The following is a 25,191-nucleotide window of genomic DNA, read 5'->3' as shown; positions in this document are numbered from 1 at the left end:
GGTCAAATTACACAAATCTAAGAAACACATAAACGCACAACAGATAACAGCCCCAAATACGGATCTACAGAAGAACGTATCCATAACCTAAACTTGATCAAAAGAATTCAATGAATATCTGAAAAACAAGGTAATGTGTCAAGACAAATATCACATATTTAATATCATAATTTTGTATTGAATTTTCATCCGAAAAATGGGTTATTAATATAAAAAAAAAAATTATGTATGTTTGAGTAAAGCATTTAATTATCGAAATATCATATATTTATTCCAGACTTTCAATGTTTTGTATCGAATTTCATTCGAAAAAACATATGTGTGCCCAAAAAATATATAAACATTTTTAGATTAAACATATGTGTGCCCAAAAAATATATAAACATTTTTAGATTAATGAATATGGCAAAGGCTGAACACATATTTAATTATTAAACGAGGATTTATTTATCATTTGTTCATAAATATCATAATAGTTATTATTAAACAATTATTAATTTTATTTTATTTATGTTTATTATATATTTATGTATTATTCTTACTGATGCGATCGGGTAAAAATGGGTGTGAGATGCGTGGGCAATTTCACCGGGTCGAGTTGTGAAAATGATAAGGAATAAGATCTTAGTGAGATGTGTCCAAACTAAAGTTCTTTTCTTCCCAGAAAAACCAGTATTGACATGTAAACACAAAGATAACCACGTTAATGGGGGTCGGATGGATGTCCGACGTGGCTACTCAAATGCTAAAGTCAGCAAAAAGGCGAGGAAAAACTAAGTAGTAGAGAGAGATGCTGTAGAAAATGGTGGATATGATGTGGACATGATATATTTGTGAATGAATGTTTAAAGTTTGGGCAAACCTGATATTTATAGCAAATAAGTCAATAACGACCTTGTTTTCAGTGCTCACTGACTAATTATGTCAAGATGGTTGCACATGCCTTATTTTCTAACAACTTCTCTGACACGCCAAATCCTTGTGATTATAACAGTAATGATTACCAAATATAAGGTATCATATACTTGCGCACTCGAGTGCGTTGCTACTATCGAGGTAGCCCCGGTAGAAAGCCATCACACGAGAGCTTGTCCGGAAGCCCGGGCTTCTGGTAGCCTTGGATATATGCCCAACTGCTAGTAGCCCGGGGAAATGATGTCTCGGGCATATATTTGCCCGATTATCTGTCGGATTGGCCGAAAACTTCTCATAACCTGATCCATAACCCGAGATCATCTGATATCCATGACCCGGGCCTCCCGGGGTATCACCACTTACTATGATTATTAAGTTATGTCAATTGTAATTTTAATATTCTCGAATTTATAAACTATTATTTATTGGTTTTAATATTTGATGTGAGAAATCTATAATAATTTTAAAAGCATCATGATTCGAATTATTCGATTTTGAAGTTGGTTTTGTGAAACATCATGGTTTGATTATCTATTGTGATGGATTTTTTCTTTTTCTTTTTTGTGTTTTTGTAAATGTTGATCAAAATTTTAGAATTCACAATGTATTCCTCAATTTTCTTTTCTGAATAATTTCACATAGCCGAAAAATGTAGAATAATATAAATGAGAGAAATATTTCCACCCAAAGATTTTTCAATAACTTTTCCAAAAAGTGATATTCAAAGTGAATAAGAGAACCCAGAAGGTAAGAAAGCCGTAAGAAAAAGAAAATGTGATTTCACTGCAATGAAGTATTGGCATCCAAGAACGTGATTATTCTTATTGATACATGTACTTGCTATGTATATCACTTAATTGAAACAAATCATACCTTATTTTGTGGATGCAACATGACCTCTCCACTTAGCCTTATATATTCATACTCAACTGTTGTATTTAGAGTGCTCAATTTTTATAATGTCGTGCGGTGGTCCGACGATTGTCGTCCCGACGTGGTGGAACGGCCTGCACATTCAATTTCCATATTTGGATTCCTTAAGGTGATCAATTTCAAAGCCAAGGGTTTGAACAATTCAGTTTTGCGGATTTTCAAATTTTGCCATATTTTGATTTCTCCACAATATTTATTTGAATTATTCATAAAAATAATAAATTATTTTTTCAGATATAGAATAATTCAAATTTCCACTATCAATCAATAAACACAATTTCTCATAATTCAACATGAATTTAGCTATGATACCATTTGTTAGAAATGTGATAAAATTAAATATATAAATCACGTTATTAAATCCATATATCACAACACACACCAATAAATAATGTCGAATTATCAAAAAATATAAATGTAAAAGCGTATCAGAATCCATTGATTGAGCTAGCGTTGAAGTTATGGATCGTCCAAGGCAACAGAGAATTGACCATCTTATTCTTGCCTTAGATGAGAGAATTAGAGAGATCTATAATATGAATACTCTATATATTTTTGTGTTATTATTCTCTGTGTCTCGGAGATCATAACCTTATATAACCTTAGCATTCTTAGACCCATCATAGAAGACTATATAGAACTGATTTTCTACACATAATTAAAGTGGAACATACCAATTTATTTAATATTTTGAAAACTATAATTAATTAGATCAGCTTATTAAGTCGTCTATTATATAACTTGTCTATATATAATTAATGAAATTATGTGAGCCCACAAAATATTTTTGGATCCAAGTTTGGAGATTAGACACAAAAAAAAAAAAACATTGATGTTATTTTTCCAAAACCATATTTATTATTCTCATTTGAAAATATCATCTCAGGTGGAGGAGATATTTACCGATTAGAGCGGGGCCTATGATATTCTATATTAGCACTCAACTTGCGTATTATGTCATGTCTAATGTGGTCCTATTGATACCAATAATTCATGTGTCTTGATTGGAATTAATGGCACGTGGTTTTTTTTAAAGTAAGCAATATCTCTCTATTTAGTCCAACATCTTCATACTCATCAAACTGTGTTCAAAATGCTCGATTTTTTCAACATTAGGATTATATATATATAATATATATATCTTATTAGAATTATTTTGTGTGCATTGATTAAATAAATGACTCCAAGTTTGGGTGTGTACCATACAATCAACTTTATTTCAACATATAAAGCAGAACAATAAGTATAGAGAGACACACTAACATAGATGTAAATGAACTAAACCGTTTGTGAGCTATTCCAAACTCGATTCGATATAAAAGCTCGTTTAATGAGGCTCGTTAAGATAAAAAAAAAAATCAAGCTCAAGCTTTACAATGTTCGGTTCCTTAGTTCGTAAATATATTCGATGGTAAGTTCGTGAGTAATTTCTTAGATGAAAAATAATAGTTTTGATATTTGATTTATTGATTTTNTAGCATTACCAAAATGGATTCAGGAAGCTGTTCATGAGACTTGGGCAAATAATGATCATTTGTCCAGAGGAGATGTATTGGAGCTATACTTTTTCAGTGCAGCACCAGAACCAGCAGGAAAAGGCTCACACAAAGCCTTTCATTTTATCAAGCTAAGGAGGCCAGATGTAAATTCTCAAAAATTTATAAAGGATCCTCCTACAAAGGAAACCCCCTTAGTCTCTTCATTTAATGAAGATGACATGTCTACCAGGAGAGCATGGGGTATCTGGGTCTGTCTCACAGAGATGGACAAAGTCAAGTTTCCACTTAAGTTTTACCAAAACTCTTTAAATGGATCATTCCTGTTAAACACTATGACAGGAAAAACTACAAGCTTTGCAGAAGACCTATTCGAAAAGAAAAGAAATCTTCTGTGGAACAGCAAGCTGCCGGCAAGTAAAGAGACTCGCCGAAAATTCTGTAATATGGCACATATAGGAAGATGGTCAGAAAACATCTGTCCTGAATGCCAGAATCAGAAAGAACCGGAATTCGGTAAAGGTTTCAAACCGAGATCTGATCGGAAACATTTTACCGAAGCAAGGACAAGTGGGGAAGGACCACATTCGCATTTTCCTCGAGGACACAAAAAGCCAAAGATTCCTCGATAAAATTAAAAGAGACATGTGACTAAACCCACTAACAAAAAGAGGACCACCATGTGAGTGGAGAAAACAGGACCACCAATAATCGGTGGAAAAAGACACAAGAACCACTAATAATGAGTGGTAAAAGTCGGAAGAACATTGGATACTTTCTTCAAAAAAAGAATCCAATAAAGAGAACAAGAAAACTGGTCCCGAAAATTTCATCTATAAAACAAGAACATATTGGAACCAGTAAAACACACCAAGAAGAAACCTAAAAGAAAAATGTATTTTACATATCTGAAGGTTTTAAAAAGAAAACTCAAATATGAGAGGAAGGAGCTGAAAGCTCTCCGATCATTAGCCCTAATGTTCCAAGAGAAAGGGGACGAAATTACAGCTGATCTTATTCAAACGCATTCCTACTGGCAGTGCGGTGAAATAAAAGAATGGGAAAAGTTGATGTCTAGATTAATAATCTAGAAAAAGAAGGAAGGGATCAGTCAACCACTATATGGTCCCAAGCAAGCTGTAAAGGCTTATGAAGATTTGAAGTCCGAGATTCAAATCCGAAGGAAGCCTTCTATAAATAAGGCAGTAAGAAGGAAGTGAAGATCATCGAACATTTTCCTCATTTCTTTCAAAACCAATTGTAATATTTTCTCTTTCTAGTTTATGTGTTTTCAAGTTTCGGCTACTATAAGTAGCTAAGAAAGTTCCTCCTCCTCTACAGAAGGTTTCAATGTAATAAAAGATGTTTGTGTTTGAATAAAGAGATCTTTGCTCTTAGCCCCTCTCATGTATTATTTTCAAAATTTTATCTTTTACTATACACCTTAAGGTAGGAAACGAATTAAGGTTGTGCTAAGTGCTGCTGAAGGAATCTGCGTCTGTAACCATCGGTTGAGATTGTGTGGTTGGACTGTGAGGAGCAGTTCGTAAAATACGGTGGATATAACCCGGTGGCATTCTGGTCAAAGAGGTAAAAGATTTAATTTATCTTACGGAAGCATGATGGGCCTTTAATTTAAAAAGAAAAATCAATGAAATTAAAATTAAGGTTGAGGGGTATTTTGGGAAATTGGGTATTAAAACCAAACTTAAAACAAAATGGGTACTGAATCATAAGTTACCCAAATTCGTTCCTCTTTTTAAAATTTAATAAATTAATTACACTGTCTCGAGCCTGATATTAATGAGGCATATTATTAAGCTAATTGTTTTTCCACATAATTTGATATACTAATTAATTATATAAAACATCACGATTCAAATGCGCTAACCTTGTAATACAAACATTATTTTCTGGAAAAAAAAACCTAGATTATTTAAGCTCTGTAAAGTAGTGATTTAATTTTTTTTAAGTCCCTTTATAAACCAATCTTCTTAATATATCTATAAAAATGGAATGCAAATCCAAAATTTTAATAGACTGAACATATGATTTTAATAAACAAATTGACCATCCACCTTTTTTCCAAGTTGCAAAGAAAGTCAGCCGCCACCATAACTTTTACAACTATCTTCAACAGTTCAACTTGTTCGCAAACTAACACTTCACGGTATTTAATATAAACAAAGACCCTGAGGACAGAGGAGTACCCAGAGCAGGCATGGAATCTAAGTTCACGAAACTCGGAGGTTCGCATGAGGTGCCTAATGTGCAAGAACTAGCCAAGGAGATATCGACCACCGTCCCGAAAAGATATGTTCGTTTCGATGAAAATGATTCGATTTTATCCGATGTTTCCCCGTCGACGATGGAAGTTCCAGTTATCGATATGCACAAGTTGGACGGAGATTCAATGGTGGAGCTTGGTAAGTTGCATGATGCATGCCAAGAATGGGGTTTCTTTCAGGTATATCTGTTTTATTTGATATTTAATTCACTCATCAGTTGAATATTTACCTATATATTCATGTGCAATTGTGTAATACGATAACATATAATGTAATGTTATATTAAGATTAAGAGAACTCTATATATATATATTTTTTAATGTGATTACAGTAAAAATATACGATATTCTGTTAAAGCATGTGCGCTGGATCCAACAAAACTACTTTTTTTTTAAAAAAAAAACAAAAACTCATGTGAGATCGTTGCATGAGTCAACTTCGTGAGACAGATCTCCGATTCGACCAAACCCATAGAGAGTATTACTTTTTATGTCCAAATTATTATTGTTTTCGCTGAAAAAAATATCATTTTGGGTTAATTACATACATTATGAAGAAATATTGTGTAATATATGTTGATTTGAGTGAAAAGTGTTCGACTTTCGAAATATATTAATTTTTATCATGTTTAAGGTATTCTTTTTTGATGCAAAAATATCATTTTATCTTTTTTAGTTATGTTATCGAGAAATATTAAACTGATTTGAATGAAAAATATTATTTTTATGTCAAAAATATTATTTTTGTGAGAATGATGCACATAAAGACGTATTCTTTAAACAATTTACAGAAAACAGAAACAATCGCGCTATTTGAATACTATAGTTTAAATATTTTGTTTTCATTTTTAAAGAAAAATCAAAACTGAAGCCCGTATATAAGTTATGTTTTCTGATTTTTTTAAGCGTTTTCTAATAATGTTTTTCAAATAATTTTAGCATCCGAATAACTATTTTCTTTTTTTTTTTGAAATAAGATTTGTATCTGTGTATTGTTGTTTGTAACATAAAAAAAAGAAGATCATGTTTAAGGTGCTTGTTAAGGTTGTTTTTCTCCTCCTTTTTGAGTGGAATAGGATTAACTTTATCAACTTAAGCTAGGGACGAAGAAGATTAAATTAGAAAAATGGTTTTCATGATTCCATATTGTGTTCTATGAAATAGTGGATCATCAATTAATTTTCGTTGGTTAAATTTATGGAACAAGTAAAAACGTTAATGGACATGTTTGTTTAAATTTGGAAGCAGTTGATTAATCATGGAGTCAGATCTGGAGTGGTGAAAAACATGAAAATGGAAGTCCAAAATTTTTTCGGTATGCCGATCGAAGAGAAGAAAAAGTTTTATCAAGAAGAAGGAGACGTAGAAGGATATGGACAAGCCTTCGTGGTATCAGAGGACCAAAAGCTCGACTGGGCAGACATGTTCTATATCGTCACCTCACCAACATATTTGAGGAAGAATCACTTAATCCCAAAGCTTCCACACACGTTCAGGTCACTGTTTTCATGGTCTACTCGATTGATCCCTGTTGTGAAAAATATTAAACTAACTCTGTGCTTTTTCGAAAAATGTATTCAGGGAAGCCATAGAAGCGTATTCAGCGGAATTGAAGATCATAGCCATGAAGATTCTTTCCCTGATGGCGAGAGTTCTGAAAATTAAAGAAGAAGACATGAAAATTCTATTTGAACTTGGCACGCAGGCTATGAGGATGAACTTCTATCCTCCATGTCCACAACCGGAACTCGTCACGGGACTCTGCCCTCACTCGGACGCCATTGGCCTCTCAATTCTTATCCAAGTCAATGAAGTTGAAGGCCTACAGGTCAAGAAAGATGGGGTTTGGATCCCTGTTGTTCCTCTTCCTGATGCGTTTGTGGTCAACATTGGAGATATTTTGGAGGTATNTGGAGCATCGAGCAGTTGTGAACATGGAGCAAGAGAGGCTGTCCGTGGTCACATTTCTAAGCCCAAAAATGGAAGGTGATTTAGGTCCAGCTCCTAGCCTCGTCACCGCGGAAACTCCCGCAAAATTCAAGAGAATCAGCGTTTCTGATTATTTCAAGGGACTGTTTGCTAGGGAACTGGTCGGAAAATCATACTTGGACTGCATGAGAACTTAAAGTACAACCAGCCTATGTCTTGACTAGATTGAAATTTAGGCATTTTAAAAGTTAAATAAATAAGAAATCTCAAATTATTTTTCATTTGAAAAAATCATTGCACCAAATCATACAACTCATGGGAAAATCTTTAGTGATATTTAGAGAAAATTACCTATACATTTTACAAGTTTCATTAATTAATGAATTCATTAAGTGGAGCTTAATATTTAATAGACATTAGTATTTATCGAGTAGAAATATCAATCAAAATAGGTTAAATCTGTCATATTAGACATCCTTAGCAACCCGTTTAGAAGTGCACGAAATGGGTGAGCTTGTTTGGGTCATTGGTTAAGAGCAAATGAGGCACAATCTTGTGAAAATGGATTGTTGAGTATCGATTGAACCAAAAAAAATTATAATGTAAACTAACGCCTTTTGACTCAATTACATACAAAATATAGTGAGAAATATTTTTTCCCCCACTCACTTGTTACCGGTATTTAAATTTAATTATGGTGCAACAAATTTTATTTTTACTTTTCTTTTTTTTTTTAGTTGTATTTTGCTAAGTCATGATGACGTGACGTTGAACATGTCAAAACAGGATAGCGGGGCGAGCCTAGCCAATTTTGTGTCTATTTTATATAGTTGTGTAAACGAACTTAATCAAACTAAATATTAGTAAAAGTTTAAGTCTCAAATATTAGAATTCAAGCTCGATTAGAATCTCAAAGATTGTTATTTTTTTTTTGCTTGAGGGTATCTTGTAATGAAGTTCAAACATGTTCAGGAGATATTTGAAATACTGTTCGAACATTATGGTTTGAGAATGAAGATTTGAAAGGTTGAAATGTCCAAAATGTCACTCCTAAGACCGAGGCATATCGACGTCGGTATTGTTTAACAATTATACAATGATAAAACAACAAGTCTCGTAGTATATGTAATGCCCGAGAATTTTATGTTGCTAATCGGGGGTTAATGATTAGGATTTGTAGCGTCTATAGATGGACCACGTTGCGAGCCGAATGGGACGTGCATGAGTTAACATAGGTTGAAATTCCGTAGGTATCGCGCACATGCGCGGCAGAGATACGCGCATATGCGCGAGTTCCATGTGCCGAGGTCGAAGACCTCGCGCATATGCGCGAGCTGATGGAATTGAATGTATGCCGAGACCGTAGGTTTCGCGCATATGCGCGAAAAGAGGGCGCGCATATGCGCGAGATGATGAATTCAAATATGCCGAGGCCGTAGGTCTCGCGCATATGAGCCGGTTGAGGTCGCGCATATGTGCGAGACGTGCATAATGAAAAATAAGCCAGGTGTCTTTGCAATGCAATATATGTGCTGAGTCTTCATTTCTTCACTCATTCAGTAGCTGGAAAATCGAGAACACCTCCATGGAAGCCTCAAGAATACTCATAGCCTAGAACTTAGATTGTACAAGATCTAACCACCCGAATTTCGATCCGAATTCATTTCCGTGCTCCTCTCATCAAAGGCTTCAAGGGGATGTAAGTTTCATTCATTTCCTACATGATTGAGATATTGATGTTGGGGAAATTATATTTTGAGCTATATGATATGTTCTTGATGTGTTGAGATACGTAGAATCGAAACCGGATCGAAGAAATGAGATCGTATGAGATTGTTATGCATTTTAGCATATTTGTGGTTGAGATTATACAGATTTTGTGAATTGTATATGATATTGGTTGATGAGGATGAATTATGGTTATTGATTATTGATGTTTGAGTTGACTGGTATCGCGAGATTACGCCGTTATGCCGTCGAAATGTACCGAGATTGAATATTGATTGGTATGTTTGTTCTTTTGAGTTAGAGGTTGATATGGTACATTGTATATATGTCTTTTCAGATTGGTATTGACAGATTGGATATCGAGATTTCAAGACTTTGATTTATTCAACCGAAACTACGACAAGAAAGATATAATTCAGTGTTTGATTCGGGAAGATATAACTCAAATGAGATTCGATTTGAGTTTCCCAAAATCACATACTTGTTATGTTTGTACTTTATATTGAATTATATATATCCGTACTGAGATAGGAGAGTCATTGGTAGATACGCCAATTTTCTAAAAGTTCGGTGATATCGAAAACATAGGGGAAGATTCACTCCGATTGTAGAATTCGATACAGACAGGACCGAAATTTAGGAATAAGATGTAACGCCACCCATATTGGGAGAGTAGGTGGGAGACTTGTTACATCTTGTTCACACCGGGNAGGAGAGTAGGTGGGAGACTTGTTACATCTTGTTCACACCGGGATCCCTAGCTTTAGATATGAATTGAGTCAAAGATATGAGTTTGATTTACATTGCTTGACTTATTCTGATTATGTTTCATATACTATAAGATGTATTGTTGTTGATTACATTCATGATAGTATGTGCATGATTTATATTGTGTATATGCATGTATACATGTTTTATACTGGGATTTGTTCTCACCGGAGTATCCGGCTGTTGTTGTGTCTGTATGTGTGCATGACAACAGGTGGGACAGGATCAGGGTCGCGACAAAGACGAGAGATCGAGTTAGCGTGGAGATTTCGGACGTAGCAGATGAACTAGGAGTGTTTACATGTGACATGTAGTTGTGGTAAACTCTAGTTTGTATTATGAAAAGGGAATAAGACATGTATTTACCTTTGTTGAAATAAAATAAAGAATGTTGTTGTGTGTGATTTTTATACAACTGTTGTTGATATTAAAAGCAAAATTTTGACCCACATTTTCTAGCAAAGATCCACTTAATCCCAAAGATAATTGAGTTAGAGCCCGGGTCACCACAGTATAATTTTGCCAAAACTATTCTATAACATAAATCAAAATATCTATTGTCGATCATTGTCAATTATTCATTTGTTTACTAATTACTTCAATTTTATTTTTATAAAAATGGCTGGTTCAACTCGTAGTGATAAGAGCAAAGGAAAGGGTATCATGCTTGAATTTGAGCGATTTTCCTTTATTAATTAATGTTGATTGCTATGATCTTTATTTTTCCAATGAGGAGAAACAAAAAAAGATGCGGCTCAACAAACACATTATAATCCACGTCAAGAAATTGTGAGCAATCTGAAGGCGCCTAAAACTCTAGTAGTGCCTCGCCACACACATCTATTATCTTCACCAAACATTTGGAAAAAGTGACGCTTCCTTCTGGTGATTTGCAAGTCAAATGCAAATATTGTTCGAAAACTTACAAATTTTAACAATGATGTAGTTATGAAAATTTAACGTGCCACATCGAGAAAAATCATCTACTGAAAATTGGTATTGATCGTTCTCAATCTCAAATGTCGGCATTATCATCTCAAACGGGTATCAATTATCAACAATTTAAATATTATGAATCCAAATTTAGAGAAGAAACAACTAGATATTGTGCAATTGAACAGCTTTCTTTTAGTTTTTTAATAAATTATATTTCGAAAATTGATTTCAACATATGCAAATCTTTTTATTAAACATATCTCACAAAATAAACACTACGAGAGTTTAAAATAATCTATGTTACTTTGCAGCCATACATTGTTTTATATTTATATATGTGTATTGTGTAGCCATTGAAGCATATACGCGTGTGTGTAAGTCCTGATACTATATATATATGTGTGTGTGTGTGTTAGTCATGTGTAATGTGCGGCGAGATAGAGAAATTGACTTTGAATTAATAATGCCAATCTTTAAGAACAGCTTGACTTGATTTTATAGAAAAATAAAACAATTTTTATTCAAATGGTTTGGTGTGTTTCAATCAAATATATGGATTGATCTTGAATTTCAAATGCATTACTCTATCTTCATTTTTCCAACAAAAACAAAACGTCGTTGTGGCGTCTTTTGATTGTATTTGTATATACAACAATCATTCATGTTGGCCCATGCGATCATTGTGATCTCCAAATTTATGGTCGCAGTTGAGCTACTAACCCAACTGGTACCAACACTTTAAGAATCTAGATACTTTTGTCTGGAGGTCCTGGGTTCAAGTGTTAGAGAAGACGAAAGAAACCACTTTCCAGAGGTGAGATATTCTATGAGTTACGGTTCATGTGCATGGGCTATGGCTCATGCTGGACCATCCTAACGACCCATGACCAGTAGTGGTGCATGGGTATGGACCGAGACCCATGTTGGTTCAGCCTAATGGCCCATGATCGTTACAATGTTAATGATTAAGAAATATGGTGACACATACTTATGGGCTCCGCTCCCATCTTCTCATGGTCAGTCTGAGTAGGACGGAACTGACATGAACGGTTCCTATTGGTGACCAAGTAAGTTGAGCCAGGGTTGATGGCCTGGAAACATAGAAAGAAACAGACCACTCAATTTCTGGTGGACAGGGTCCACGATCACTTAACTTAATCTTCTCGAGTACCCTTCTTTGTGAGATCGAAAATTTTCAATAATGTATTTAATAATTTGTAAGGAAATTTGTAAGATTTGATTTGTATATAAAATAATAATAATAAGATATGCACCTTGGGAAATCAATTGTGGGATATAGTTTTGCCAAGTCAATAATAATACAAGATCAAGTCATTAAATTAAGCATATCCATGCATAATTTCGAATTTAGGAGAATAATTCAGATCATGGAAGATTTGTGCAAGGTAAGGACATGAGGAAACTAAATAATGCATGATTGGTAGGATACAACTCTAGTCTCTAGATAATTTCCCACTAGGTTATATGACTCATTGTGGTAATGGATAGATACATGGTTACTTGGAAGCAAATAATCAAAGATTGCCCAAAAATCCTCCCCACCTAGCAACCCAAATTTCGAATTAATGGAAGGCAAGGAGATCAAGGAATAAATCTCATCAATTTGGTAGCTGAATTTTCGATTTTAGCAAGGAGAATTGGAGGGAAATATTGTGAGATATGAGGCAATATTGAGCATGATTTAGATAACATACTTAGCCCCGTCCTTCTCCCCTATAAATAGTCCATCAACACCTAGCATCCTCACACCTAATTTTCAAAATTCTTGGGCTGAAATTTTCGAGAATTTCAGTAGCATTCCCTAGACGAAATTCTGCTGAGAAATCGTCCCAAAGATAGGCTAGAAATCGAAATACTGTCCGAGAAAGAACGAGAGGAGACTCAGTTCCCGAAGCCAAAACACCTACGTTTTTTTAGCATTCAAACACTGTAAGTGGGCTGTTTTAAAGAATTAATTTCGATTATGCATTCTTCGTGTGTTTTTGAAAATACGATCGAGTACATGTTCTTTTCTACTCCTTTTCTTGTGTTGAATTGTCATACTGTTTTAAGCACTGTGAGGAGTCGACTGTATATGAGTGGGAATCTCAACCATGACGTACCCTTACGCGGTGGGGGATATAACCGCTATACGGCCTCGCCCCCTTAGAGGAATAAAAATTAGGGACTGACGTCAGTAAACATAGAGAGTTTGATAAATCACAGTGGCTGGTAAAGGTTATGCATGTGTTATGAAGTATGTATGCAACTCATGTTTTAAATTCGAAATTTATGCATGTTGTGTTAATTGTGCTCGATACGCCCCCACTTGCTGAGTATTCCCAAATAATCACCCCCCTTACAACCATTCCCATATAAGCTCGAAGAAGAACTCGAGGAAGAAGAGTCCGAACAGTTCTGGGGATGGTGAACGTTCGAGAATTTAGATTAAGTTTAAAGTTATTATGTTATTTAGTTTTACGTTTCCACATTAAACTATGTTGTTTTTGAGATTTCGGTATTGTAAAGACAATTGTTATTTCATTTGAGATTATGATATATAAACTGATTTCTATTTACACTATGCTGTAAAGGCTTATGTTTCGATTGTGTGATTGTTAAACAACGCCGGTGTCAATCCCGAGTTTCGGGGCGTGATATTCTTTGCCTAGCCATGTAAGACTCCAAAGTGTTGCAAGTGTCCAGGATGCCAAGGGTTTCTTTGCCTGGCCTGACACCTTTTCCACCCTAGCAATATCATTCAACCTCGTCTTGCTCGATCAAGAATATAAGCTCGGGCTTGTATGAGTCCATAATGGTTTGATATGCTTACCGAGTTGTTGTATGCCCGGGATTGTTTAAACATGTTACTTTTTCTTTACCCGAGCTGATTTCTACCCGGTCTCCTCTTGGCTTCCCGGGACCAACTGTGAACTGGTCTTTCTTTAATCATCCTTCCTTGTTCATGTCCAAGGATGACTCGTGCCCTTTCTAGGGCATCACCTACCCTTGTAAACGCAGAAACTTCTACAAAATTCAAGATAACCATTGTTTCTGATTATTTCAAAGGATTCTTTGCTCTGGAACTTGCCGGGAAATCATACCTGGATTCCATCTGAAACATTTAATACTTAAATATCACATATTAATATAATATTTTAAGGTTTCATACTGAATTTTCATCCGAAAAGACGTGTCATTAATATCAAAATAATTTATACATGTTTGAATACTTAAAAATCATATACTAGTGTTAGATATAAAATATTTAGTTCTAAAATATCATATATTTGTTCAGATTTTCAATATTGTGTACTGAATTTCATTCAAAAAAACATATGTAGGCTCAAAAAGTGCATAAACATTTTTTGGATTAATGGGTCTAACAAAGGCTAAGCACATATTTAACTATTGAATGTGGATTTATTTATCATTTGTTCATAAAATATCATAATAGTTATTATTAAATAATTATTTATTTTATTTCATTTATGTTTATTATATATTTATGTATTATTTTTCTATGATTATTAACTTATTATTTATTATTTTAATTTTAATATTCTCGAGTTTATAAATTATTGTTTATTAGTTTTAATAGTTGATGTGAGAAATTTATAACAGTTTTAAAGCATCATGATTTGAATGTTTTGATTTTGAAGTTGGTTGTGTGAAACATCATGGTTTGATTATCTATTGCGATGATTTTTTTTTTTTGTTGTAAATGTTGATCAAAATTTCAGAATTCACAATGTATTCCTCAATAGTCTTCTCCGAATAATTTCACATATCCGAAAAATGTAGAATAATCTGAATGAAAGAGAAATATTTCCACCCAAAAATTTTTCAATCATTTTTCCAAAAAGTGAAATTCAAAATGAATAAGAGAACCTAGAAGGTAGGAAAGCTATCAGAAAAAAAAAAGTTATTTCACAGTATTAATGTCAAAGAACGTGATTATTCTTCGTGAAACAAAAGGAAACCACCGACTTGCACGAACAGAGGTGCATTGCTACCAGACTTGTTATTGACTCTTTCATGCTTACTTTAATCAAGTGAATGGATCCGAGTTTACGGGTTTATCATACACAAAAAACATAGTTTGGTGAGTATCAATTATTCATGTCTACTCGCTCTCCTGAGTGCTCTGAATGCATTTGGGCGTGAATTTAATGCTATTATGGCCGTATTTGAACTAGGGTTGAGGTTATCATGACGTAAGTCCTAGAAGTTGAAAAGGTTAGTTGTCGCTTCGTACTCTAGGCATGTCTGTACATATTCCTTGCACAATTTCCGAGACGCATCATGTCCATCCATTCGTTTTGGAATTAACTGTCCAGATCAATCGTTCTTTCTCTTGTATAAACTAATCAATTCTCCCCCTTTCACACTCTTTTACACCTCAGAGCTCTTCCAAGTTAATCTTCGCTCAAGCTTTCCGACTTCCGGCTTTTGCTGTTTTTTTCCAGTGATTCCAAGTTTCCGACCAGTCTTTCTTTTCAAACATTCGTAAGTTTTCTATTTCTTCTTATTCCCCATGTCAAATTCTACTTTTTCCACTTCTGGAGCAAACGCGCGCTGTTCATCGGGATATGAATCGGGGCCAATGTGTTCTCTAAAAAAAATCCAAAAATCCAAAGCTTAATCCTCCTGTTGCTGGGACTTCCCGAGCTCCTAAAGAGGGCAAGGGAAAGGGGTCGATGACATTTATGAATCATACATCAATGTCAAGAAAACCTGATATTTATAGCATCAAAACCAATTATGACCTTTTTTTTTCAATGCCCAACTGTCACTCATGGCGAGATGGTCGCCCATGCTCTATTATTGATAAGTCTGACAACTCATACTTGCTTCAGTCTAGTCACATCACTTCTACGTGTGCCGATAAGACCTCCTAATGATGATTAAGTCATGGTGTCTCATATCTATAACCTCGAGAATGGCTCATGTACCCGAGTGCTCGGGTAGATAACCGGGATGGGGACCACTGCCTACTAACTAAACTACCCAGGCTCTTACTACCACAGCTCTTACTATCCGAGCCCTTACTATCCGAGCTCGGCTTCATCTGAGCATCCATGGCCAGACAAGACCCGGACCTAAGGTGACCTAATTTCGTCCGATTGATACATGTACTTGCTATGTATATAACTTAATTGAAACAAATCATACCTTATTTTGTGGATGCAACATGACCTCTCCACTTAGCCCTACATATTCATACTCAACTGTTGTATTTAGAGTGCTCAATTTTTTATAATGTAGTGCGGTGGTCCGACGATGTTTGTCCCGAAGCTAGGTTTGAACAATTCAATTTTAGGGATTTTCGAAGTCTGGCCTTATTTTTCTGATTATGATTTCCCCACAAAATTGATTTGAATTATTCATAAAAATAATAAATTAATTTTTGAGATATAGAATAATTCAAGTTTCCACTATCAATCAATGAACAAAATTTCTCAATTCAACATGAACATGACTATGATACCATTTATTAGAAATTTGATAAAATTAAATATATAAATCATGTGATTAAATCCATATATCACAACACACCAATAATTAATGTCTAATTATAAGCCAAATATAAATAACAGTAAAAGCATATCAGAATCTATTGATTGATCTAACGTCGGAGTTGTGGATCTTCCAAGACAACAGAGAATCGACCACCATATTCTTGCCTTATATCGTATAATGAGATCAGAGATCTAGAATGAGGGTACCGTATATATTTTGTGTTATTGAAACGTCCCTTCTTTTTTAACTTTAAAATATAATAAATACTCGGGAATTTTTTTCATAATCGCAAATCGTGAAATTAGAAACCCTCATTTAAAAGTAAACTCATCATTTAAAAATATTAATGTCTAAAAATTCATAAATCTTCAACCACAAAATCGTACGTCAATTTAAAATAATCCAACGACTAAACTTAAAAACAAGCATAAAATCTTTAATAAAATAATCCTCAAAATCTTTACTTTAAACTTTAAATATCACTCTAGTAGTGATGAAAATAAAAGTCCCTCGGGAATATACTGTCGGTCTCAATCCACTCGAGCGTCAACGCCTCTCTCAATATCATCATCGCCTGCAACCATCCAAACCTAGTGAGTCTAATAACTCAGCACGTTCTAACCATACGTGGCAAATAATACATATACAGGTACATGCAGCTTTAAAATAAATCTTTTTAATAAAATAAGCTGGCGTAAAAACTCGTAAGGATATATCATTTTCGTAAATCATTTTAGCATATCACATCCTAAATCGTTTCCTCATCATATATCATTTTGGGTGAAGTTTGATCATTGAAAGTGACTATTCTTTATCCTCTATCATTCATCCTATTGTCGATTGATCAATCCATATACACCAAGTACCTGGGAGCGGGGCGTCAGCAACTCTCGTCACTGGACGTGGCCAAATATGGAAATACAATCGTCGGGCTCCCTCTGGGACCTTCTCCCATAAACGGGCTCCCTGTGGGCCTTTTTCGCTCACGATTTTCTCATTTTATTCTCTGTGTCACAATCAATTCATATTCTTCAAAAATATTTTTCCTTTCATTTTATTATAAAATATCGTGTCCTTCAAAAATCGTAAAATAGCATTTTTCGAGAAAATCGTGAAGCCTTTACATATATCATAAAAATATTGTAAATTCACCATTATCATTCTAAAAACCATTTAGCATGTGTTATGATTCCTCGGGACACTGCCAGACCTTTCGCACTACCCGAGACGTAAAATGACCATTTTACCCGTGGTTTCCAAACTTCTCGATTTTGACCTTTTCTTACTTTTATTGACTCGATCCTATCCTGAACCATCATATATACTTATTTTTGGCTTCTAATAATTTTCTTAGACGTAAACCCGAGCCTTTCGATTTAATTACTCAATAGCAAAACCGTGAAACGTTTTAAACTCGAATAAATTCAAAACTTAATATTTTTTTCTCAAATTTTAAACAAAAGCTTTTCATCCCTAAACTACCCCCGTGAACCACGTTTCAGATCTCTTTTCCTTCCATAGCCCTAACTGAGCCCTTTTTCTTCCCAAACCAAGCCACGCGCCTACCACCCCGAGCCACCATCGGTCCACCCTGAACCAAGATAGCTCAGACACGAGCCTACCCCTCCTAGACAACCCTGAACAGCCCTGAGCCAGTCCTAAGCCGCGCGAGTTCCCCTCTCCTTCCTCCCATGCGCACGCCTCAGCCCCTATTCCGCACCAGATGCGTCCAGGCCATAACAACGTTGACCAAACCCCTAGACATGCCCCCTTGGACTCTTTGGAACCCTATGCACCAGCCCTCCAGCGGTACCCTCTCCTCCCTCACCTTTACAACCCATGCGCACGATCGAGCCCTAAAACCCATCCCAAAGCCGCGCCTCCTTCTTCCATCATGTGTCCATGAGTCCAACCATGCTAGGACTCTCCCTAGACCTAGGATACAGTAATCACAGTGCCTTGACCGAGCCTTGATCAATATAATTTTCATGCTTTCAAATATAAAACACAGATATTATGATTTTAATGGTGCAAAACGAAAGTTTAGAAGCGTGCGTTTACGTTGAGAACGCTTGAATATTCGATCGTTGGCGCAAGTTGCGAAGAAGAACGAACAAGAGACGAACAACCTTGGATTTTTGTTCTCAAATTTTCGAAAATTTAGTGTGTGTGTGTTGTGTGTTTTTCGGCCAACTAGGAGTCTTAGAACCCTAGGTTTTGTTCTAATGATTTTCGAAAATTATGTTTAAAAAGGTTGTGGTTTTAAAGTTTTTGGTTTATGCATAATTAGGTCCATCAATCTTAGGTAAATTAATTATAAAATAAAATTTTATAAAATTTGTTTTAAAAAAAAATAACTTTCGGGTCCATAAAAGTCCTTCGTTTGACTAAAACAGCTTTCCAGATGAAATAAAACTCGACTTGTAAAATAATTTGAACTCAAGCATTTTTAGAAAATTTTAATCATATTTAACCATATTATCGAAAAATATTTCTATGTTGGTCGTCCCCGGTCTCCTTTCCATGGCCTAATATCGAATATCAGGACAAAATCCTTAATTTCATGAAATCATGCAATTTAAACATTTAATCATATAAAATATATCAATTAAGCATTAAAATCAATTAAATAAAAATAAATAAGAAATTTAAATATATCAGTTAAATAAAAATAAATAAGAAATTTCAATATTTGAAATGAATTGCACGTGGTTTTTTTAAAGTATCAAATCTCTCTATTTAGTCCAACATCTTCATACTCATCAAACTGTATTCAGAATTCTCGATTTTTTCAACATTAGGATTATATATATCTTATTATAATTATTTGTGTACACTGATTAAATAAATGACTCCAAGTTTGGGTGTGTACCATGCAATCAACTTTTTTTCAACATATAAACCAGAACAATAAGTGTAGAGAGACACACGACCAAAGATGTAAATGAACCAAATCGTTTGTGAGTTATTCGAATTTTGATTCGATAAAAGCTCGTTTGAGCTCGTTTAACGAGGTTTGTTCAGATAAACAAACCAAGCTCAAACTTTACAATATTCGACTCGTTAGCTCGTGAACATGTTCGTTGTTAAGTTCATGAGTATTCTCTTATATGAAAAATAATAGTTTTGATATATGATTTATTGATTTTTCATATTACTTATGAAATTTATAGAACAATCTATTAAATTTATTTATTATAATAAATTTACAAATTTTAATAAAAATGTTATTTTTTTCTCTAAATATATATTTTACTTTTTAATTAATTTAACGAAAAATTAAATGTATAATTCATATTTATTAAGCTCGTTTAAGTTCGATAAAAACTTGAATAAGCTCGTGAGCCATAAATTATATATTCATTAAATAAAACTCGAAGTCGACTCGATTATAAACGAGTCAAATTCAAACATTCAAGAGTTAGGTTGAATATTCGACCGATTACATCTCTACCACGACCCAAACTCTCGGGTACCATATATATACTCTAAACACGGCAGAACGAGTAGGTAGAAGCATCTGTCAATGGGGTGCAATCAATTTCGTAATTAATTGTACCAAGCCACCTCATGAAAATTCGTTCCACTTTTTAAAATTTAAAAAATTAATTACACTGTCTCGAGCCTGATATTAATGAGGCATATTATTAAGCTAATTGTTTTTCCACATAATTTGATATACTAATTAATTATATAAAACATCACGATTCAAATGCGCTAACTTTGTCATACAAACATTATTTTCTAAAAAAAAACCCTAGATTATTTAAGCTCTGTAAAGTAGTGATTTAATTTTTTGGGGTTCTTTTATAAACCAATCTTTTTAATATATTTTTCGCATCAGTTAATATAATCTCCTATTAAAATGGAATATAAATCCAAAATATTAAGACATGAAAAAAAGTTTACGCGAGCTAGCTACTTAATTCTAGCAATTATTTTGAGAGTAGTTTTCTTGTGAGACGGTCTCACGGATCTTTATTTGTGTGACGGGTCAACAATGCTCATATTATTTAATGGATGACCCAAATAGAATATCTATATCAAAAATTGACATGTGAGACTGTGTCACATGAGTTTTTTGTGTTATTTTGAACACATAGTATTACATATATGCGTTTCAATTAGTTTCTCTTCCATGTTCAATCACTGCCTAATTTTCAATCGTTGAATGATCTCTAGTAACCCCAGGTACATTGAATAAAAAATGGTGGAAATCATGCCTCGAAAACATTATGACCGTCAAAAAGTAACAATCTTATAAAATGGTGGAAATCATGCTTCGAATTTAATAAAAAAAATTAACCATCTACCCTTTTTCAAAGTTGCAAAGAAAGTCAGCCGCCACCATATATAGCTTTATAAATATCTTCAAATTGTTCTCAAACTGACACTTCACGGTACGTATTTGATATAAACAAAGACCTTGAGGACAGAGGATTATCCAGGGCAGGCATGGAATCAAAGTTCACGAAACTCGGAGGTTCGCATGAGGTGCCTAATGTGCAAGAACTGGCCAAGGAGATATCGACCACCGTCCCGAAAAGATATGTTCGTTTTGAAGGAAATGATTCGATTTTATCCAATGTTTCCCCGTCGTCTGAAGTTCCAGTTATCGATATGCACCAGTTGGACGGAGATTCCATGGTGGAGCTTGGGAAGTTGCATGATGCATGCCAAGAATGGGGTTTCTTTCAGGTACGTACTATATCTGTTTTATTTGATATTTAATTAACTCATCATTTTAATGTTTACCTATATATTCATGTGCAATTGTGTGATACGATAACATATAATATAATGTAATGTTATATTAAGATTACGACAACTATTATTATTTTAAATGTGATTATAGTAAAAAAAAAATATAGAATATTCTGTTAAAGATACGTTGGATACCGAAGCTACCATCAAATAACAAAACTACTTTTTAAAAAAAACAAAAACTCATGTGAAATCACTGTATGAATCAACTTTATGAGACAGATCTCATGAAGAATATTACTTTTTATGTCCAAAGTATTAATATTTTTCGCTGAAAAAGTATCATTTTGTGTAAATTATGTTATGAAAAAATATTGTTTAACATATGCTGATTTGAGTTAAAAATGTCCGACCTTCGAAATATATTACTTTTTATGTTCAGAATATTCTTTTTCACTGCAAAAATATCATTTTTTTAGTTATGTTATGGAGAAATATTACTCTGATTTAAGTGAAAAATATTATTTTTCATTATATGTATTACCGAATAGATCCGTCTCATTGATATAGATATATGAAACTGGTTCACATAAGACCTATCTTTAAACAATTTTCAGAAAACAGAAACAATCCTGCTATATGAATACAATAGTTTAAATATTTTGTTTTAATTTTTTTTAAAAAAAATCAAAACAGAAGCCAATATATAAGTTATATTTTCTGAATTTTTTAAAGCGTTTTCTAATAATGTTTTTCAAATAATTTTAGCATCCAAATAACTATTTTCATTTTTTTAAAATAAGATTTGTATCTGTGTATTGTTGTTTGTAACATTAAAAAAAAACAAATCATGTTCTAGGATTAAATTAGAAAATTGGTTTTCATGATTCCATAGTGTGTTCTATCAGAAACTATAAAAAAATAGTGGATCATCAATTAATTTTCGTTAGTTAAATTTAGGGAAAATGGAAAAATGTTAACGGACATGTTTCTTTAAATTTGGAAGCAGTTGATTAATCATGGAGTCAGCTCTGGAGTGGTGGAAAACATGAAAATGGAAGTCCAAAAATTTTTCGGTCTGCCGATGGAAGAGAAGAAAAGGTTTTATCATGAAGAAGGAGACATAGAAGGTTATGGACAAGCCTTGTTGGTATCTGATGAACAAAAGCTCGACTGGGCGGACACGTTCTCTATCGTCACCTCACCAACATATTTGAGGAAGAATCACTTAATCCCAAAGCTTCCACACACTTTCAGGTCACTGTTTTCATGGTCTACTCGATTGATCCCTCTTGTGAAAAATATTAAACTAACTCTGTGCTTTTTCGAAATATGTATTCAGGGAAGCCATAGAAGCATATTCAGCGGAATTGAAGATCCTAGCCATGAAGATTCTTTCCCTGATGGCGAGAGTTTTGAAAATTAAAGAAGAAGACATGAAAATTCTATTTGAACGGGGCACGCAGGGTATGAGGATGAACTTCTATCCTCCATGTCCACAACCGGAGCTCGTCACGGGCCTCTGCCCTCACTCGGACGCCAATGGCCTCGCAATTCTTATGCAAGCCAATGAAGTTGAAGGCCTACAGGTCAAGAAAGATGGGCTTTGGATCCCTGTTTTTCCACTTCCTGATGCGTTTGTGGTCAACATTGGAGATATTTTGGAGGTATATATACATCACATAATGTTTTCCAATAGAGATGCGTACAAACAAATAAATTTAATTGTTTCTGAAGCAAGTTATATATATTTCTTGACAGATTGTGACGAATGGCGCATACCAGAGCGTGGAGCATCGAGCAGTTGTGAACACGGAGCAAGAGAGGCTGTCCGTGGTCACATTTCTAAGCCCAGAAATGGAAGGTGATTTAGGTCCAGCTCCTAGCCTCGTCACCGCAGAAACTCCCGCAAAATTCAAGAGAATCAGCGTTTCTGATTATTTCAAGAGACTGTTTGCTAGGGAACTGGTCGGAAAATCATACTTGAACAGCATGAGAACTTAAAGTACTCAACATATAGATGTCTGCAGCCAGCCCATACATCATGTTATACGTCTTATGTAGCTCAAACATGTATTACGTTTAATAAAGAAAAAAGTCTGCCAAGATAATAAATTGACTTTGTAATAAGAGGAACCACTCGACTGCTTTGTCAATCCGTAGTACGCTTAGATTTGAAGTTGAAGGCCCTCTCGTAATTTCTTTTATGTCTACACTAGATTGAAATTTAGGCATTTTAAAAGTTAAATAAATAAGAAATCTCAAAGTATTTTTCATTTGAAAAAATCATTGCACCAAATCATGCAACTAATGGCAAAACATATTTCAAGAAAATTACCTATACATTTTACAAGTTTAATTAATTAATGAATTCTTTAAGTGGAGCTTAATTTTTAATAGTTATTAGTATTTATCGTGTAGAAATATCAAAATAGGTTAAGTCCGTGGTATTAGTCCTTCGCAACCCGTTTAGAAGTGTGCGAAATGGGTTTGGGTGTAAATGGGTCGAATTGAGCTTCCCCAAGCAGCCTGTTTTTGTTTAGCAGAAGGATTATCAAACCAAAAGGTCCACGCGTGCTCCAACGGATGCCCCGGACACGGCGCCGCCATGGCCTTCAAGCGTCGTCCGAAAAATCGAACCATTGATGTTTTTTAGTTTTTCATATCGAAAAACTTTTTTTTATTTTTAAATCATTTTTCTTTCAACTTTTTGTTATTATATTTGTATTTTTTTTGTAGCTAAAGGCCTAAAAAACACAAGTATTGCAAATTTGTACGTGCAATTTGCACAAGTTTTTGTCTAAGACAAAAACCGGAAGCAAGCCTGGAAAACCAAACAAAAGAGGAGGGAAATTTCGGAAAATCGACAATCATCATCAAAGTCATCAACTCAAGAAAACTACTCTCCACTAAATTTCAGCAACTTTAGTTCCATCCAGCTTGCTTTTTTTCAAGACAAGAACTTGTGTGAGACGGTCTCACGAATCGTATTTTGTGAGACAGATATCTAATTTGGGTCATCCATGAAAAAGTATTACTTTTTATGCTAAGAGCATTACTTTTTATTGTGAATATCGGTAGGATTGATCCGTCTCACAGATAAAAATTCGTGAGACCGACTCACAAAAGACTTACTCTATTTTCAATTAATCAGTTTTGATTGGGTGAATTTGCTTTAAATCTCCAAACCCAAAATTAAGTTTGCATCCAGTCTTCCTCAGAAAAAATATGTTTGCTCTATCTTATCTCCAAAAAAAAAATACTTTTGCATTTCTTGTGCTCACATGTCTTTTCTCATATGACAATATGTACAAAACATCGCAAATATGATATTAATACATGATATCTGAGTATCAATTGTTTTAGATCTAGTACTAATATATGATTTTCGAGCAATTAAACATGTTTTACAAGTATTGATAGGGGAGAAGATGACATCGATTTCAGCACTTGAACATTGTTCCTGATTAGATATATATCCTGCCATGTCTTCTGACACTAGACATGGCGACACATAATGTCTTTAGTATTTTCATGAGCACTGATTTGTCGTGCTAATGATTACGAAATATGGTGACCCATACTTATGGGCTCCACTCCCATCTCCTCATGGTCAGTCTGAGTAGGAAAGAACTGACCTGTACGGTTCCTGCTGGTGATCGGGTAAGGTGAGCCAGGGTCGATGGTATGAAAACTGTTAGGGTTAAGCGCTTACCACTAGGCCAAAAGCATTAGTTGTTAGCCAAGACGCAATTTTATTTCCTTATACTTGTGGCAGCGCAGATTGCATTTGCTTGGATGCTAATAGATCGGGCTGTTAGGTCCATGAGTCCGGGGAGGTGCGTATTTATCTGCTGGCTCTGTCTTATATCCCTTAAAAATCAGTCTTACCTTTTCTCTACCGTCCGCCCTGTCCCCATCAGAGACAGTATTACCTGTTAATATCTAGTGTCACTCTTTTAATGCCCATTT

The 25,191-nt window shown here is 34.4% G+C and overlaps 1 protein-coding gene across 3 annotated transcripts; it reads left to right on the top strand.

The window, feature by feature from the left end:
• Positions 1-5,527: 5,527 nt before the first annotated feature.
• On the top strand, positions 5,528-23,359 carry LOC140979175 (oxoglutarate-dependent flavonoid 7-O-demethylase 1-like). 3 transcript variants are annotated; one of them, XM_073444519.1, is made up of 4 exons: positions 5,528-5,811; positions 6,880-7,127; positions 7,213-7,537; positions 22,981-23,359. In XM_073444519.1, exons 1-4 carry the CDS (start codon positions 5,566-5,568, stop codon positions 23,221-23,223), a joined length of 1,062 nt encoding a protein of 353 aa, XP_073300620.1. In that variant the 5' UTR covers positions 5,528-5,565; the 3' UTR covers positions 23,224-23,359. The 3 variants fall into 3 exon arrangements, with proteins under 3 accessions (XP_073300620.1, XP_073300613.1, XP_073300624.1); XM_073444512.1 differs by lacking the exons at positions 6,880-7,127; positions 7,213-7,537 and adding exons at positions 22,229-22,476; positions 22,562-22,886 and having other exon boundaries at positions 5,531-5,811; positions 22,981-23,353; XM_073444523.1 differs by lacking the exons at positions 5,528-5,811; positions 6,880-7,127; positions 7,213-7,537 and adding exons at positions 20,904-21,213; positions 22,229-22,476; positions 22,562-22,886 and having other exon boundaries at positions 22,981-23,345.
• The last annotated feature ends 1,832 nt before the right edge of the window (positions 23,360-25,191 follow it).

This window comes from Primulina huaijiensis, chromosome 1 (assembly GCF_012295235.1).
Source record: "Primulina huaijiensis isolate GDHJ02 chromosome 1, ASM1229523v2, whole genome shotgun sequence".
NCBI classification, from domain to species: domain Eukaryota; kingdom Viridiplantae; phylum Streptophyta; class Magnoliopsida; order Lamiales; family Gesneriaceae; genus Primulina; species Primulina huaijiensis.
The sequence above is the reverse complement of the archived record's forward strand: the minus strand, read 5'-3'. Positions and strand labels throughout refer to the sequence as shown.

Excerpts from the sequence above, each read along its gene's own strand:
- LOC140979175 (XM_073444519.1), top strand. The coding sequence starts at position 5,566 with ATGGAATCTAAGTTCACGAAACTCGGAGGTTCGCATGAGGTGCCTAAT. Across the intron at positions 5,812-6,879 it reads AAGAATGGGGTTTCTTTCAG|TTGATTAATCATGGAGTCAG; the intron begins GTATATCTGTTT and ends ATTTGGAAGCAG. Across the intron at positions 7,128-7,212 it reads AAGCTTCCACACACGTTCAG|GGAAGCCATAGAAGCGTATT; the intron begins GTCACTGTTTTC and ends AAATGTATTCAG.